Genomic DNA, 18,106 nt, shown 5'->3' with positions numbered 1-18,106 from the left:
CGAGCGCTAAAAAGTGACAGACGATGCTGGTGCAACTAGAAAAGGTTTATTAATATGATGATGATGATGCCGACACGTAAAAAATTTAAAAATTGTGCATTACATTGTGCTTATAGTCAGTAGTAAGTTGTATTTGCAGCATCATTGAACAGCAGAGGTTTTTTTTTTTTGAGAGGCACTCCTGATACTCTTAAAGAATAATGCACTTAGAGATGTTTACTGTTTTGTTTTGTTGACCCTGGAGCAAAAAGCTGCCATACCACCACCAATCATACCAATCCCTCTTCTATTCATTACGCAAATCTTCAAATTACCTTGTGTGCTTCTTATTAGCAGCAACTGCAGTTGTCCCTTACCTAGCATTCCCACCTTCTATATAACACATAAACATTAAAAAATAATTAACAGTTTGTGAAAAAATAACTGCACTAAGTGCTCTAACTGTTGTTACGCATACACGTTACCATTTAATAACAGATTCAGGATATTTTTTAAGACATCTAGGGCTTACTTACAGAGCTGATGTGGTCCAAATCAAGATTTTTAAAAGCCAGCTACATTTTGTCCACGTGCATATACATACACAACCAACCAACTACAACCAACTGAAGTCTCTGCTACGTAAAACAGCAACAATTAGAGATGGGTTTCATAGAGAAAGTTTCAATTTTCCAGTTCACTGAAACACAGTTTATTCCTTTACATGGTTTAAATTCAAGGACTAAAATTGAAGGAACATAAAATTAAGACAATAGCTTCAGTTCTCCAGTTCATAAATGATTTGGAACTTGAGTTAAACACTTGAAGAACTGCCAGATGCCTGACTACTTAGTTTATTTTCTTATAAAGAAGAATTAGTACTTCACTGAACTCCTCTTTTTAAGGAGCTTTTATATCACACAGTAGTTCAATCTTAGAAAGATATATTCATATATGAATATATGAAAATGTATCTGAAAAGTGTTTATTTAAATGTAGGCTCCATATCAAAAATATCTTGAAAGAGAAGAATGAAAAATGCACTTGAGGAAACTAGGGAATTGGAAGGAAAAAAAAAAAAATTAAAAATCCTTGCCAGTTTTGAAAGAATTTTGTATCTGGCATTGACCTTACCACAGCAGAAGAAATGACAACCAAGTACTCTATGGGCCTTTCATAGATGGCCCTCTCGCAAATAACAAATAGCTTCCAATGGCTTTTGCAATAATGCAGTAATAATCTAAAATAAGACATTTCTGATTTAATAGGATAGTCTCATTTCTCTCGCTAACATATATTAATATAACACCCCAATGTCCTAAATATTCCAAAATAACTGAAGTTAGCATTTCTAGCTACCTGAGAAACAAAGCATTTGTTATAGATTCATTTATACAAAGATCCATATGGAATGCTTAAACATATAGTGCTTATGCAAAGACCCCCTGGTTTATTACAAAACAGAGTTAAAACCTGGGTAAATGAACACTAGTAGTTGGTGTAATAACAGAAAAAAATATAAGTGAAAAGTAAAATAGCATTTTAGATTATTAAATACTGGAGATTGCAGGTTGATATTGCTATGTAATAGGAGCGATAGCTTTTACACGCAGTATTCACATCTGAATCATGTCCCTTAAAAAAAAAAAAATCCATTTTCAATATGTATTGACAGATTTTTTTTTTTCATTACCCCTACAGAAATAAAGAAGAGAGTTCAACGGAAATTAAAAATAATTTCTTCCTGTGCCCAACAGAAGACATAGAATGGTGAACTACAATTACTTTTCTGAAAATAAAATTAAAATATCCAGCATCTCCTACACAGAGGTCCAAAGTGACCCATAAGCACCCTTAAACCACACAACAGATATTTCTAAAGTTCAGATCCACAAAGGATAAATTACTTCACCCTCCAAAACAAACAGATACTGCAAGCATCCAAGAGCTCTTGACCTCTGTAGTTCTCTACAGTAGGAATTAAAGGTGATCATAATCTGAGTTGCTTATAGCTTGCCCATGGACAGTATCTCTTTGAAAAAAGAAAATTAGAATTTTCAAGGTTGTTTTGTCTCTTTACCAGTTCCTCCTCCTGATTCATAGCTTTGAAGAACAGTTACATGGTATTTTCCCATCTTCCTCTATAAAACTGAGAGATTATTGTGTTAAAGACCACAAAAATGGAAGCTGCACAAGCAGCACAAAGATTAATACAAATGTCTCACTATGGTTACCTAATTTTCACTTTGACACAAACTAAAAAAACAGCCCTTTTTCCCTGAGAATCAATCAAAAAAGCAGCCTCTCTCCACTCTTCGTAAATTAGCCCTGCAGCCATGCTTCACAACGAACTAGTCTACCCCATTCACCTTCTGTTCTTTTTTGTATCCTATTATCTTGATAAGCTAAGATCACAGAATGGTTTGGGTTGGAAGGGACCTTAAAGACCATCCAGTTTCAACCGCCCTGCCGTGGGCAGGGACACCTTCCACTAGGCCAGGTTGCTCCAAGCCCCGTCCAGCCTGGCCTTGAAGATACAAGAGCTAAGCATAACGTTCTGGACTGCATTATTACCGTCTCCAACAGTATCAGTCTTTGATATCCAATGTACTATTCAGCTTTCTGGCATACAGGTTAATCAATTGCAAACTGTATTGCAAATACGTAGAATTCATTAATCTCCTTAGATGTACACGTTGATAGACTCCAGTTGCTATAAAAGTGCAGTCAATATAATACTCAGTGCCCTGCAAAGACATACTGGTTTCATTTACAATAATTTCAAGTTTACATGAAAGATTTCATATTAAACTTATTTCCACTTCCAGTTTTCAAGAACCGATATAATACTGTAATAAGGTTATTCCTGGGAAACCAGAGAAATGCTCTGAAGATAATCTGCAGATGCCATTATAAAGTCAGTCCATTCCTTGGCCAGCTCTTCAATGGAGACTTCCTCCCCGCCGTATTCCTGTGGGAGAATGCTGACAGGGAAGTGTTCGGTCAGACTCTGCATATAGTTATTTCCATGCATATACACCTAAAACAAAACATGAAAAGCATTTACTCGAGTATGAACGTTAGACTAGTGAGCAAAAATAGGCAGCGAAGAAACTCAGTGCACGAGCTGAAGCCACCAGGTTGGTTTGCCTGAACAAGTGCACTCACTCATAATGAGCTCCTTAAATGAAGAAGAAAGTACCACATGAGCTTCCGACAGGTGCTCAAGCTGTCCTGCTCAGTATCTACAGCTTGATGAAGCATGGACCACAACCTGAGAACTGCATTTTATGCAGCTGCGAGCACACGAGCCAAAACTAATTACACACTTTTTCCAGACTGGTTTAGTGACACTGATGAGGGTACACACTACATATGAACAGCTAAAGTGAGATCATTCATGGGAAGTCTGGGGCTTGGTCTTGTCATGATAGGTATCGTGTCCTTGCTTTTCAGTCATTTCCACAAAAAGAACAGCATTTGACTCCTGGCAGTTACTATCTGGTCCTGCCACGTGTATTTAAAAACAGCATTATGTAGTATGTATGTAGGTTCAGACAAGTGCCAAGGAGGATATTCAAAAGAATCTGTGTCTCAGTCCTTACATTTCAGTTCCAACTGAAATTAGAACTTGAACTACTCCTCTGGTTTAACCCTTTTAATACTGTAGTTTTGGCTCTTCTCTTCTTGCTTTCTTGTAGTTGTTCTGAAGCCTTGTTTATTACTTCCAGTCAGACGCTTTTATAGGCCGCTTAACACCTGACAAGTATTTTCTGCAATTATTATTACACAAAATCGACATGAATATGCACTCAAAGGTAGTTAGATGCTTTTATCTAACACTTCCTCATCAGAAAGTAAATAGTAATTATTTCTACGAAGGTATGGGGGACTGGCCCTTAGAGGTTTTTCTTCAGATCATACTTGTAACTCGAAGCCAGGAGGCAAGCCAATCTGCTTCTGCTCCGTTCCATGAACTGGGATATCTGGTTTGTTTTCTCTTATGCCTTTACTGTCCATCTGCCCTCTTTTCTGTTTTTGAGTTCCAGCCTGAGATATTCTGAGCTGGATCAGGTGACAGGGACTCTTTTCACAGGTATTAATGTGAGAGAAGGGCCACAGCATCATGCTGCTGGTACATACTCCTTTTTGTAATCATCTTTTGAGAGCGAGGGACCGTACAAGGCTAGCAGAAACAATCTTGCCTCTCTCCCATAACAAAACACACATGCTAGGAAAAGGGGACTGGCAAATAACAGAAATCAGTGACCAGAGAATTCTGAATGTACTGGCCTGGAGTGCAGGGACTGCTGCAAATGCACAAGGTGCATGTGCTGAGACAAGACGGCTTCAGAGTGGGAATAACAATAGGCAGGGCTGCTTATTTTGTACCTTAGTCCTGCTGCTAATACTTCACAGTACTTCCTTTTGAGCCAGCTGAAACCTCCAATATTCTTCCTATCCTACAATAAACCAGAACTCTTGGCATTCTTTTGCATCCAAATACAAACAGGGTTTTCAGATTTAAAACTGCAAGACAATTTAAAACATCTGTAAGGCTATTTGGAAAAAAAAACCTTTGAACTTAAGCCTGACCTATTTTTGACGCATAAATGCCTCTGCAGGTCTTTCAGAACTAAAAAGTTGTCTTCTACTAATTCTGTGCAACTGGGAGCATAAATGTTCAGTGACAATTTCTCACTGTCATTTATAGGCAGAGTACTGGGAGATCCAGGACCTATTTCTTCCTAGTTCTGCAGAATAACTGCTGTGTGACCTCAAGCAAATTATTTAACCTCTCTGTGTCACAGTGGTTTTTATCTTTAGAGTGGTGATAACGGAAACTACTTGCAACTCACATTATTGATAACTGCAAATGCTTTACAAACAGGTTCTGGAGGCCTGTATGGCACTAACACACAAAAATGATTTATGTTCTTCAGTGCCCAGGAGTGCCAGATCCTAAGGGAAAAGTTTCCTAAGACTCTCATGTAAGGGTTTTGTGGCAGAAAGAAATATTTGTGTGCACTCACCCGTTCCTTTATTTTTTCAGTGAGAAAAGGCTTAATTAGAGTGAAGACTGGGTGGAAGAATAAAGGCTCATTAATCAAGTGGATACCTCGAACTTTTAGTGGAAAGGAATCCTGTCAACATATATGAAAAACAGCATAAGAAAAAAAATATTATTGAAAAGGTTCTATTGTTAAGTACAAATCTGTGAAAACTATCAAGCCTGTGTGTTAGAGTATTCCTCCTGACCTTGCCAATTCCTGCACTTTAGAGTGTTCCTAATTTACCCTGCCACATCACTTAGAAAAAAAAAAATCACATCTTGTTCCTCCCATTAGAAGGCGAGGGGGGGGAGAATCAAATAAAAATCAGTGTGACGAGAGGCTTACTACTAAAAAAACTCAGTCAAATAAACAAATGAACAAGAAAACCCTCACCAAATTGCACATAAGTAATGTACACAAAGCTTGTGCTCAGTCTCCCCTCAGAGGTACAATTCTTCACAACAGGGATCCTGCTGATACTTTACCAAAAAGCTATCTAGCCACGTGCTTTCAGTGGCAATTCACAGCCTGAAGGATAATATGTAAATATATATATAAATATAAACCACTGAAGCTACTAAATTTAAGCTAAATAAATTATAATTTAGAGACAAGCCTTGAAATTACTGGAAATTTGCCCAAGCCCGAAGTTCAGCTTTACAACCAGATTACTGTCATAATGAAAATAAAAATGGTATCTGCTATACAGCCTCTATAATATGAAATACTTCCACTTGCATTCAAGGTTCATTTCGAAGTCCCAGACCTTGAAAGTTAAAAGATGGCAGTGCTCAAAGACAGCATTATACAATGGGGAAAGCACAGCTTCCATTTGTATCCCACCTCATACTACCTCTGCAGCGAGAGGTTTTCTGCTTATAAATACGGTACTTCTCACAAATATTTCTCCCCAATAGTACAATAGCTCTTCTCACATTATTTCATTCACTCTTCTATGGATAAAAAAAAAAAAACAAAACCCAAAACCCACACATTTCTTAGGTGCAACTCCTTTTATATTCTAATGTATGATGAAGACATTAAAACTATCAGATTAGAGGTTTACTGCATGTTACTATGTGTTATCATAGACTTATAGTCTACTATCATGTTTTCCACAGAACAATTTGGTTTTGCCTGGGATAACAGATTTTTCAAGATGATGTCACTTGCTAAGCATCTTACTATGCTTTCCATTCCTTTGTACATTTTTTCTTTTTCTATTAATTTCTGCTTCTTAATACAGGATAGTAATTTGCAAGACATATTTCTTAAGGAAAACAGGATTGAAATGAAGGTTCCTTGATTTTTACTTATAAGCATACTGAACAACACTGAGACTGGGTGAAATATATGAACCCAGTTAAAGTGATGAAAGGAACCTGAACAAAACCAGTTAAACTTATTTCTCTTCTTAGAAAATAACACTGGAAACACACGGGTTTTTTCCTGTCTTTTTTTTTTTCAATAGCTATCATAAACATTTAGAAGCTTGAAAACCATGCAACAAATCTGAAATAGGTCAAGATGGAAACATCACATTCAGAGAATTCCTGGTTCAAGATAATGGATTGAAACCTTCAGATGTAATTGCAAATCCTATTCTACGTCCTTTCTGCTCTATTTCAAGGCTAAAAATTACTAGCAACTTGTTTACTACCCCAGAAATCAACTGAAACACTCTCACACATCCTTTTCCCATGAGATCTGGTCCATGATCATATGAACATCAAGAGTGCTTATTCTAGATGTGAAGAGTTGGAAATACCTGCTGATTTCACTGAAGTGTTACAGCAGATAGAAAAAAAAGGAAGAACAGCTGAGGTTCTGATGGTATTAGTTCAATGACTAAGCTCTGATTGAATCTCAGATATGAACCTTACCACATAACAGCAAGAGATTATCTCCCTGGATCATTTCCACATCACTGGCTAACAGTTCTACTATTACTGATTTTCAACCTAACTTCTGAAGGGAAATCAGATTATAGGACTACACTGTAGGTTGCCTGTCAATTCTCTGTCCCCTTCTTTTTTCCTTTTGTTCCTCCTTTTTTTTTTTTTCCCTCTTACATCCATTGGCAAATTCCAACCAAATTTGACAGAAAGGAACAAGTCTCAAAGACAGTAAAGTCCCTACAAGTTCTGTGAAAAATAGGAGGTGATAGTAGTGAGTTGCACAAAATAACACTCATTGGGAGGCAAAAAGCAAGCAGAACATAAACATTATACATTCTGTTGGTAGCAGACAGATGGTCACGTAGCATCACCCATACTGGCAACAAGTTAGTACTGACTGGCTCTTAACTCTTAGTGCATGCTATTTCTCATCTGCTCTGAGTCTCGGGGAAGAAACGATTTAAATGTTGAATTAATACACAAAAGAATGGAAGAGAGAAGATGAAATGGGATAATGAACACAGATCCTTACAAAACTGAGTTTCATCTGCTTTTACACTCATGAAATTCTTCTGTCGTAACAGGTCAGTGGAGTTCTTATAAAACATCAGCGGGTAAAGGGCATTCACTGCTGTACAAGAACATGCTTGAAGTCAAATTAAGCACAGCCTATGCCTGAGCTATCTGACACTTAATGGATTTAAAATTTTGTTCCTTCGAGCTGCACAGACTCTAAGAAGGCCTAAGAAAGTAAAATTTACCCTAGCTGAAAAATTTACCAAGAGATGAAAAATTGGGAGATACAGCAATGAAGAAGCATAAGGCAGAATGTCATACGTACTGTGAGCACAGCAGCAATTTTCTTGGCCACTGCCGGACTGATTTGAAATGCATGAGCAAATCGCCACCCTTGAAGATCAAAGATAGCCTTGACTCCATTCCGCTGAGTCTCAATCTCCTTTACAATGAGTTCAGATGTGATGAGACTTACACGAAACACATCATATGCTGTAAATAACTTGGGATCCCATTGTCCTGAAGAGTAAATAGATTGCACTGCATTACGGGGGGATACCTCATACACCTGTGGTTTTGCTCGCTACTGTTTCTAATGTGCTTCTCAGCAACACCAAGTAACCAGCAACATCAGAGGTCCTGAAATAAACAGATTTGCCAGTACAAAAGGTACTTCGTGTGCCTGCTCTGTCATTCATCCTTTAAACTCTTTTTGTACGTGGTATTAGATGCCACCTAATGTAGTATGTTCCACCTATGGCCATAGCCTTCACTTCAAGGTTTTGACAGAAACAGCTTAATTCAGCAACAGTCATGCTAGCAGAAACTACAGATCATCAATCCCATTGATTAATTTAATTTTTCTTCAGCACAGTAATTCTGCCAACATTCAGTGTTCTTCTGAGGCCTGAGCAAAGAATTGCATGGGATGAGCCTCAACCCTAGACGAGAGCTTCAGAGCAAAACTTTCTACTGGACCAGCTGATAATAAAACAGTTCTTTGAAAGTTGGTAAAAATAACGTCTCTGTTCAAAACAAGCAAAAATAAATATAATAACACAAGATCATTTAACTACATCATTTTTTCAGAGACTTTTGGGAGTGCATCAGACAAAACCAAGGACCTTAATGGTGTTGACAGATAGGGCTCTTTGGCTACGTGTAAACAGTGGAACCCAGTGAACTTCTCACCCACTTCTAAACTGAACGCTGGTACTAAGTGTACACCTTCTCTTCTGTTCTCCCCGGCTCTGTGCTGGGCCTTGCACCAGTATCACAGTCTTAGCCCAGGGCTTTGAAAATCTGCATGGAAACAAGTAATTGTTGGGACACTCAGACCCAAATAGCCATATATTCTTAAAAGTTTTAGGCTTTTAAATTTAAGACTTCTCTTGATGCAGACAAAAATTCCCCTAAAAAGAAAAGTTCTTCGTAAAGGATTGAACAGCTTTAGTCGTTCCAGTATATAAGTCAAATGATGTTACAGCTCAATAAATTCACCTTGATATTAATGTAAAGGTATCTTTAACAGTGAACATAAATATGTTACCTTTCTAGTTCAGACACTCTGATATTATCTAATTTTATCAACCCCTAGTGGTGTACCCATAAAATACTTCTGGTTTGCTGCTGAAACTGTGCTAATTTAAAAAAAAAAAAAAAAAAAAAAACACAAAACAAAACTAAGCAAACAACAAATCCCCAAACAAGCCACAAAACAAAACAAAAACATAGGTGCCAGAGCCAGGTGTGAAACAGGTCCAAGCAATTTTGTCACTCACCAATTCTGTATATTAGAACTTTGCTTCCATGTGGGTCTCTTGATCTCAGGATTCCATGATAGCCAGCATGCAAAAGACCAAGAACAGAAGAAGGTTGTAGATCTGCACTTATTTCTGGGCATTCAATTCTCCACTTCTGGTAATTCTTCAATAACTGGAAAAAAGTAAATGTGGATGTCAGGTATGCAACAGGTATTGTATGAAGAGCATGATTAAACCTATGTTTTCAACATGTGGTCATAGTCAGATTTAATTCATTAAATTAGCTATAATTTCATTGTGTATTTTAAGCAAATCGCTCCTGGAAGCAGAAGGTTGTTATACCGGATCAAATAAGCAAGTGAGTTGTTATCATGAAATTAGAACCCTGCCAAACTGTTAATGGACTGCAGTTGTCGTTTTCAGTCAGAAAAGAAAACTGGAATATGTAGAAAAAGCCTGCAGTTTTTCTGTAAAATACATCTAAGCCCCAGTTTTCTTACACAGGTTGCCTTTGCAGTTATTCAGTTTGATACTGCATCAGATTGCTTCAGGATTTTCTGAATTGAGACATGCAAAATTTTACAGAGGAACATTCTCCTTCACCCACCTACCCCTTCCCTCCTACTGCTCCCCCACCAAAGTATAAGCCCCTTTTGTGCACACAGTCATTAATAATTCTAGTTTACTATTTGAAACAGGTATGATCATCAGCATACCAAAAAAAAAAATACTTTTCAAGTCCCTCATACCCCTTTGAAATAGCAGTATTTAACAATATAGTGGGTTCCTTACCCGTTAGACAATCTCCCTCCCCCAGAGTGGAAATAAAGAGAACCTGTTTTGCCAAAACAGAGATCCTGTCCATTATCAGGGCTGCAATCACCCTGGCTCCTAAGGCTGGGAGGCAGCATGATAAACTGGTAGGTCAAAGGCACAGGAGGTGCTGTGTGTTGAAAGGCGGTGGCCTAACTTGAAGGCAGAGTCAATGAAAGGCGTTCGTTTCTGAGGTAACATCTATGTTAAGGAATTGCAGGTGGTGCTGTGAAAGGTCATCTTAGAGATGGATCGTGAAAAATTGAGTTGGTGATGCAGTAGTTCTAATTTCCAAGTCTAACTACTGTTTCTCCTTTAATATTAATTAAGTGATAGTGGAGAAAATTAACTGCTATGCCCTGCAACTAAAATTTATTTAACACATTTTGCATACCTAAGTGGGAAGCTATGCAAGACTATCTTCTAAAAAGCTTCCTCTCAATTCATCAACTAAATTCTGCTTCTTCTGTATCACCCATGCTAAATTCTTTAGCACTGAGTTTGGACGGTAGAGGAATAACTATAACAAGTAATTTATATTTTGTATTAAAGTTTCCTAAATAGCTACAGTTCAGACTTCTAACCCGAGACCTTCAAAGGAGCTAAGAGAATCAGAATTATTTGGTACCTCATTTCAGAACAAAACTGAAATGTAAGATTCAGTCTTGAAAGTAGCATGCACAGGCTAGCCTTTCAAATCATTACTAGATTTCATCAAACAGCAAAATCCAATCTGATTCTCAGCACAGTTTCTCAGATTAAATGTGCTCCCCACAATGAAAGCATCGACCGACGGTCTTTTATTTCTGTTAATTTGTATTAACAGAAATTAATTTTTTTTCCATTTCTCAATTACTCCCTATTTCACAACAGAAACATTCAGGTTAAAAGAACTGTCAGCTCCAACTAATAAAACATAACCTTAAATAAATTACAAATTTCTTGTATGTATGCGTGTCTCATTTTCTTCTCCACTTTCATAGGAAGAATGGTCAGAAGGAACCTCAGTGGATACTGAATTCATCCCTTGGACCATCACAGCATCAGCTATGCTGATGCTTATCTACAGACTCTTAAGAGGAAGACCTGAGACTCACCACCCTGTACCTCAAAGCATGCTTATATTAGATCATCAGTCTTATTTCTTACGCTTCCCTCTACATTCAGATTTCTTGTATCATTTTACACAAAACATATACTTTTTCCTCAACTTAATGCTCTTCTGCTCAGATGAAGATCTTGAATTATTTTGAAGGTCTCTCAAACAAAGTATCGGGAAGAAACTATTTACAAGGCATTATTGTTTGTCAGCAGAATTCACTTACAAAGAGATGATATACTCATCAGAAACCATCTACATCCTTCATGGAAATAGTACCTATAAATACGTATTTAGGTACAAAAATGAAAAAGTTCATCTGACGCACTAGAATGCCATTTGATTTGGCAATGAGAAAGTTGGTAAGAGCCTCATCCTAAGCCATGCCCCGTAGAAAGAAACAGTTAACCGTTAGGAGAATTTTACTACAAGCCTTTTCACTGCATTGAATCAGTTCAAGCCTAGGTAAAAAAAAAACAACAAACAAGGTGTGGGGGTGGGAGGGGGGTGGAAGGGAGTAGGGAAAGTAAGTTAATTTGTGGAATAGAAATGCACTATTATTGCCTGATGAGGTACTCTGATAATTGCACTCTGTTCGTGCCTGACTCTTTACAAAGGGCACTGCTTGAGCAATCCCAGCCGCTCTGTGCCAGGCAGACAGCACTGTCAGCATACTGTGTCCTTTTCCTTGGTCCCTGCAATACAGACACTTAAACAGCAGCAAAATGCAAAAACACCCTCAAAACAACCGTGCAAACACCTGTAGCATCATCATTCCTCCCTTTTCTTCTAAAATCTGTTGTACCACAACTTAATTAAACCGATTAACAATTACATAAATATTTTAAACATCTCTTTGAAGCGCTGCCTGCCAAAACCCAGATGAGAATAAAAATGATACATTAATTCAATACTCTAAATACTCCTATCTTGTCAGTACAGTTAGGTTCTCATTTTCATTAATATTTACATTTTCCAAGTTGGAAATGGCAAGGATTTAAGTTCTGGACGTTGGGAGAAAAGGAATGGTGTTTGCAACTTGTGACACATTCAAGATTCTTACAGAAGACATAATTTACCTACTGGCAAGTCCATTAAGCAGTAAATATATGGTTGGAATACTTCTGAACGCCTTCCACGGCGTGGGAAACTGTTACATCTTTTGGATACATAATATGGCTAAACTCCAAACATACTTCCCTTGCCCAGAAAGGCACAAAGTGCTCAAGAGTCCTCGGATTTTGAAAACCTAATCTAATAACCTGAAATGATTCAGAGCTGAAGTAAAGGTTAGCATTAGAGAATCTTCCACACCATCTACGGGTAGTTTTGGGACATATCCTGTAAATTTGCACTTAGGTAAACAATCCCTTTCTTAGCAGCTGGACATACTCAAGTCACACACAGCTACTTACATGAGTAATCCTTAAATATATAATGGAATTAAAAAACTAGCAGTGGGTACTTACAGTTTTACTTTATTTTTTAAATTTCTAGTTTGACATCATTTAAACACAGAAATTCACGTGAAATATTTTAAAAATATATTAAAAAAAATATTAAGTAAAGACAGCAAAGAAAAACATAAATATTATATATAACAGTCTGGATATTAAAGGTGAAGCAACCTAATATCAGGAAAAACAGGAGCGTTCACTACCTGTGACACATGGCTCATGTACTTAGAACACAAGGAAAACATCTCAATGTGTAATTATCAGTTACAAACTGAATAACCCACTTAGCATCTGCTCAGCATCTGAAAATAGGTGCAAGGTAACTTGATAAATGGGGAAAGCTGGATGAAAAAGTCCAGTGTCTGGAATTAAGCATTAATTAAGAGTTTTTTTCCTGAGCTCTGTTTGGGATAATTCCTGATTTCTGAACAGCAAAGGTGATGAAGTTACTAATTAATCCAAGATTCATGTACTACAAAATAAAGAAAAGTGAACTTAGCACTTTACTTAGAATTAAAAGAACTAGAAAAGAACGTGCTTGTTACATAAACCAATCAATGAATTTGTATACGTAAATTAGTATTTTTTTCTTGATTAATAACTATTCATATTGACAAGGATGCTAGACAGAATTAGGCCTCTACTGTGTCAGCAGTTGTACCAACGTACACGATGTTTAGGAAAAACATGTTTTCTACTGATAATCTTCGGAGGAGAAACCAACAGCTCAAACTTTAGAATATAAACATACGTATACACACACATAAACACAATACCTTTGTGCATACATATATTCTTTCTTTTCTATGTATGCGTGTATGTCTACACACAGAATATAAACATATGGATTACACAGACAAAGAGTTTAAAATATTTTCACAGAGGCACAGAACTTTCCCAACTCCACATGCATTTCCTCTTTGCCAGTTGGGAAAAGACTGGCACGTGCTTAAGTTGAGACGAGACTGGCACATGCTTAAGTTGAGACACTTGGCTTAGCACAGAGGGAAGACTGTCTGACTGATTTGTGTTTCTTCAACAGTCAGCCCAGAGAGCCCTAATAGGAGCAATTCCATCCTTTTTGAGGAATCCCTCCGTATTCATGGAAGAAAAGCAGCCAAGTAACATTTCAACTTGGTATTTATATTTGAACGACGTGAAGATCCTCAGAGGTAATGCCTGAGACTAGCAGCGTGTTTGACACTATGGGAAACAATCCTTCTTGTATATCATAGTTATTCTAAGCAACTTATTTGCAGTACAACACACTAGGAAGTCTTGATTTCTCCATACATCAAATGCAGAGAGCAAAAACAAAGTCTGGCTATATACCTTTGTATGAAACAGAACTCCTGAAAAGATCCTAGATATTTAGCCAGTGTTGAATGCCATCAACACATTGTTTACAAAGATCTTAAGTTGTGTTATGAAACCATCTCTTGGCATACAGTTTCAATGTTGCATTTTTACTGAACTTAAAGATTTCTATTCTCCTCCTCACGGTATAACCTGTTTCAAGTACAAAAAGACAGTATCCCCAAGTCACTGACAGTTAGTCTTACACAAGAGTTGTGGGATGTAATACAAGGACATAATAAAATGCACTAGGCAAAAAGATTTATGGAGGAAAGGAGATGCTAGTTCTCCAGATTTCACATATCACTACTGAATCTGAGTGACGGTGTTTTCCTTAACAATGAAGTCAAACATACGCACATAGCTGGGACCTGAAAAAAGGATGTATAAACCCATTGCTTTAGCACAGCTAATGGAGACCTGTGGCCCTGCTTCTCCGTTTACAGCATATATGTAGGTGCATTTGCACAAATTAATGAGCAAACAACATGCTCAGCTCGGGTACAAATTTATATCCAGACTGAAACCTTCTGCACCATTAGCACCTCATCCACACCTGTATCTCTAACTGGAATTACAAAGGCCTGGAAAATGTTGTAACGACACAACACTGCTCCTTCTGAGTGTTACTTTTTGGTAGGTAGGTTAAGTATTGCCTAGAAGTCTCACAGGACAAGAAAATTTCTTATTTAGCTATTGAAGGTTTGCTGTGTTTTTTGACAGTTACTGTTAGTCTTACACCAAAGGACTTTCTGTTCATTCCTAGAGACAAATCTCTGCCAGTATTTCACACAGACTGACTTAACACTTTCTTACCAATAACATTTATGCATTTGAAATCCTCTTGTGGAAGCTATCTGCTCTAAACTTCAGCTCTTCTTCTGGAGCCTGTACTTAAGCAGTTCGGGTTCATGCATATACCCCCAGCCACTTTCTCAGATAAGGCACTGGGCCAAGTTTAATCCTTCCTGTGATTCAAAACGCAGAAAAAGAATTCTCTTCTAACCTGAGAATAGTCCGTTACCAAGCTTAACTGAATAATCATTTGCTTTAAAAAATACAGACAGTTCTAGCTCTTCTTCAAGATCACAGATTCCAGCTACCTGCTTCAGTGGTGGATTTTCTTCTAGTATGACATGTATCAATACATCAATACTTGAAAGCAAGCCTGGAATTGCCATTGGAAAAATGTAAAGATTGCTGTTGGAATGAGTCATCATAAAAGATTCTGAAATGGAGTGTCTTGCCACAATCTACCTGATTATTCTTTTTTGAACCATTTCCAAATGTTGATAAACTGAAATCAGATAAATCTGTGTCAAATATTAACCAGGGATGCATCAATAAACAGTCTGGTCAGTTGCCAGACTCTTGATCCATATTTAAGGCCAAGTATAAGACCATACTAAGACAGATGCTTGACAAGGTCTTGAAAACCTTTGGTTGCAAGCACTGACAGAGCCAGAAACTTCGATTATCCCTTTAGCTGCTCTACAAGTACGCTACAAGTACACAGGAGCCCAGTGGGCAAAAAGGGACTGTACCAGCCTGAACTCCAAACTGAGAGGCAACATCAAACAAAGACGGGAGGGAGCAGCCACTGTCTGGACTGATGGCAGGAGAGCTCTGTCTAGGATGAAGTATTAACATAACCGCTGCATGAGGTCAGAGACTTGGTTTAAATGAATATACTTCTCATGACCACCACTGATTTTTGCACAATAATCTCTTGGGCTTTAATATACCAATTGCAGATAAACACATTCTTTGTCAAAAAAAAAAAAAAAAAAAAAAAAAAAGTGCTGCTTTTCTTCTTCCCATGCTGTTAAAGGAGTAACCTAGATATCAGTGTCAGCTGGTATGTGGAAAATTAAGTACGAGTCACTACAGCATTTGGAGACCTGAAATTCTAGAATGAAAGATTAAACACAGGTGGGTTTTGAACATCAGAATCTCTTAGTTCAAAGAAGGGTCCAAACAACAAATTTAGAAACTTATCGGCCTGTGGAGACTCAGAAATTCTGAAAAGATTCTGAAAAGACTTAATCTTTCCAAAACAGGTTCCCAGCCCTAGAGGGGATTCTTAAGAAAAATACAGGAAATTTGCTACTTTGTAGACTCCATCTCTAAACCCAGCTTAGATTCCACACTCTTAAAGATCAGTCCTGCCTACAAGGCATCCATCTCACAATTAATGACTAGAAAGTGCAGATACATATGGGCCAAATTCTGAAGTGTCACTGTCCTGTCTACAGGATTATCAACAACCACCAACTGCAACGCAATTAGGAGTGCACATTGTCTTACCAAGGCCTACTTTTTGGAACCAAGGAATATAGGAAAACAAAATGGCTGTTGTTGGAGAAGAAAAAGGCACGGCCCTACAATTGTTATTGCACATCTGATATAAACAATCTCTCAAACTTCAAGCAAAAGTAAGATCCATAAATATCCAGTGGAATCTGACTTGACTTGCTAGTGCTTCTGCTGAGGAAGAACGGTTTAAAGTTATGATGCAAGTCTTATGAGCCAAATGAGAAGAAAACAAAATATAATTTTTAAAGCTCTTTGTGATTAAGGGCTTAATTTAATTTCTCATATTCTTGTTTAGCTACCCTGATCCTGCAATATATCCATATGCATACAAACTTCTGTTATGGTAATTAAACTTGGAAAATCTACCGTGCAGAGAAGACAGAAACTAAAAGGTGAGGTCTGTTGGGCAATGCTGTGTCATCAACACTTAATTCTAATAAAACAGAGTTTCCAGTTGGTACAAGTGAATAAATGCTTTTGCCCTGGGAAGATTTGGAAATACTTTCTGTTCAGAAGGCTAGTGGTTGTCAGTCCTTCTGTTAAAAAAAAAAAAAAAAAAAAATCAGTAATAATTTGTACCTGTCGATATTAAAAATATGTACGTGCTATCTGTATGGCAAAGGGCCCACAAACAGGCAGAAAAGTACCAAAACTTACCAAAGCCTGAAAGGAGTGTTATAAATGACTGAACACCGATTTTTACTCCGATTTTTACTCATAGCGTTTTCGTTAGAGTATGTATAAATCTGTACGGAAACTAGTATCATTACTAGTAATGAGTAACCTGACCCCGATGAGCACCATGTCCCGTGAAGGATACTGCTTCCCGACCCGGGCCGTGACCTCCCCACACTTACTGACCCTCCGCGCTCCGTGACTGCGCCACGCTCACCAAAACCTTTACCTTACCTCACCGAGGCTGCACGAAGCCAGCCGCGACGCCGCACGTCCACACGCCGCCACGCTGGAGACACGCGTGACAAGCGCCACTCGCTCCGTGCTCGGCCTCGGCCCACACCCGCGCGGCGATAACACACACACACACACACACACACACACACACACACCCCGTCCCCGGGCTCAAGGCGAGGCGCCCCGGGGGCGGCGGGGTGCGAGGCTCGGTGGGGCTCCGGGACCCCGCCGGGGAGGGCCGGGGCCGGCTGGCTGACAGCCGGGGTGGGGGCTCCCCACGCAAAGGGAGAGGCCGCCCCTCGCGCCTCACCCTCCTCAGCCCCGCGGGTGGGGAACCCACCGGCGGCGCCCGCTCCCCCCGGCCCTCCTTACCCTCCAGGCCAGGTCCAGGTGGAAGTCTCGGGCGCGCAGGAACCTCACCAGGAAGGAGTCGGCGAGGGGCTGCGGCCAGCGCTGGCCGGGCTCTGCCTCCGCCCGCCGCCGCAGCTCGGCGACGGCGCCGCGCACCAGCGGCGAGTGGTCGGGCAGGTCGTTGAGGCGACCCGCGCCCGGCGGCGGCGCCTGCGACATCCCGGCCCCGCGGCCGCCCTCAGCCCGGCCGCCCTCAGCCCCGCCGCCCTCAGCCCCGCCGCCCTCAGCCCGGCCGGCTCCGGCCCCGCCGCCCTCAGCCCGGCCGCCCTCAGCCCCGCCGCCCTCAGCCCCGCCGCCCTCAGCCCGGCCGGCTCCGGCTCCGGCCCCGCCGCCCTCAGCCCCGCCGCCCCGCCGGCCCCATTGGAAAGCAAACCGCGGCGGAACGCTGCGGGGACCGCCTCCACCCCCGGCGGGGCTTAACCCCTCAGCACCCTCCCGAGCCGGAGCGGGAGAGGGGAGGAGGACGAGGAGGCGGCAGGTGTGCCGCGTCCCCAGTCAGACCGGCTGCGACGATTAATCGTTCGGGGTGTTG

The 18,106-nt window shown here is 39.7% G+C and overlaps 1 protein-coding gene across 2 annotated transcripts; it reads right to left on the bottom strand.

Moving 5' to 3' along the window:
- Positions 1–27: 27 nt before the first annotated feature.
- On the bottom strand, positions 28–17,801 carry TTPA (alpha tocopherol transfer protein). 2 transcript variants are annotated; one of them, XM_042786323.1, is made up of 5 exons: positions 17,536–17,801; positions 9,229–9,382; positions 7,773–7,966; positions 5,013–5,123; positions 28–3,019 (listed from the first exon to the last, which is right to left on the bottom strand). In XM_042786323.1, the coding sequence occupies exons 1-5, from the start codon at positions 17,731–17,733 to the stop codon at positions 2,840–2,842; spliced, it is 837 nt and encodes a 278-aa protein (XP_042642257.1). In that variant the 5' UTR covers positions 17,734–17,801; the 3' UTR covers positions 28–2,839. The 2 variants fall into 2 exon arrangements, with proteins under 2 accessions (XP_042642257.1, XP_042642258.1); XM_042786324.1 differs by lacking the exon at positions 5,013–5,123.
- Between the last annotated feature and the right edge of the window lie 305 nt (positions 17,802–18,106).

This window comes from Tyto alba, unplaced genomic scaffold (genome assembly GCF_018691265.1).
Source record: "Tyto alba isolate M040663 unplaced genomic scaffold, T.alba_DEE_v4.0 Super-Scaffold_9, whole genome shotgun sequence".
Classification (NCBI taxonomy): domain Eukaryota; kingdom Metazoa; phylum Chordata; class Aves; order Strigiformes; family Tytonidae; genus Tyto; species Tyto alba.
The sequence above is the reverse complement of the archived record's forward strand: the minus strand, read 5'-3'. Positions and strand labels throughout refer to the sequence as shown.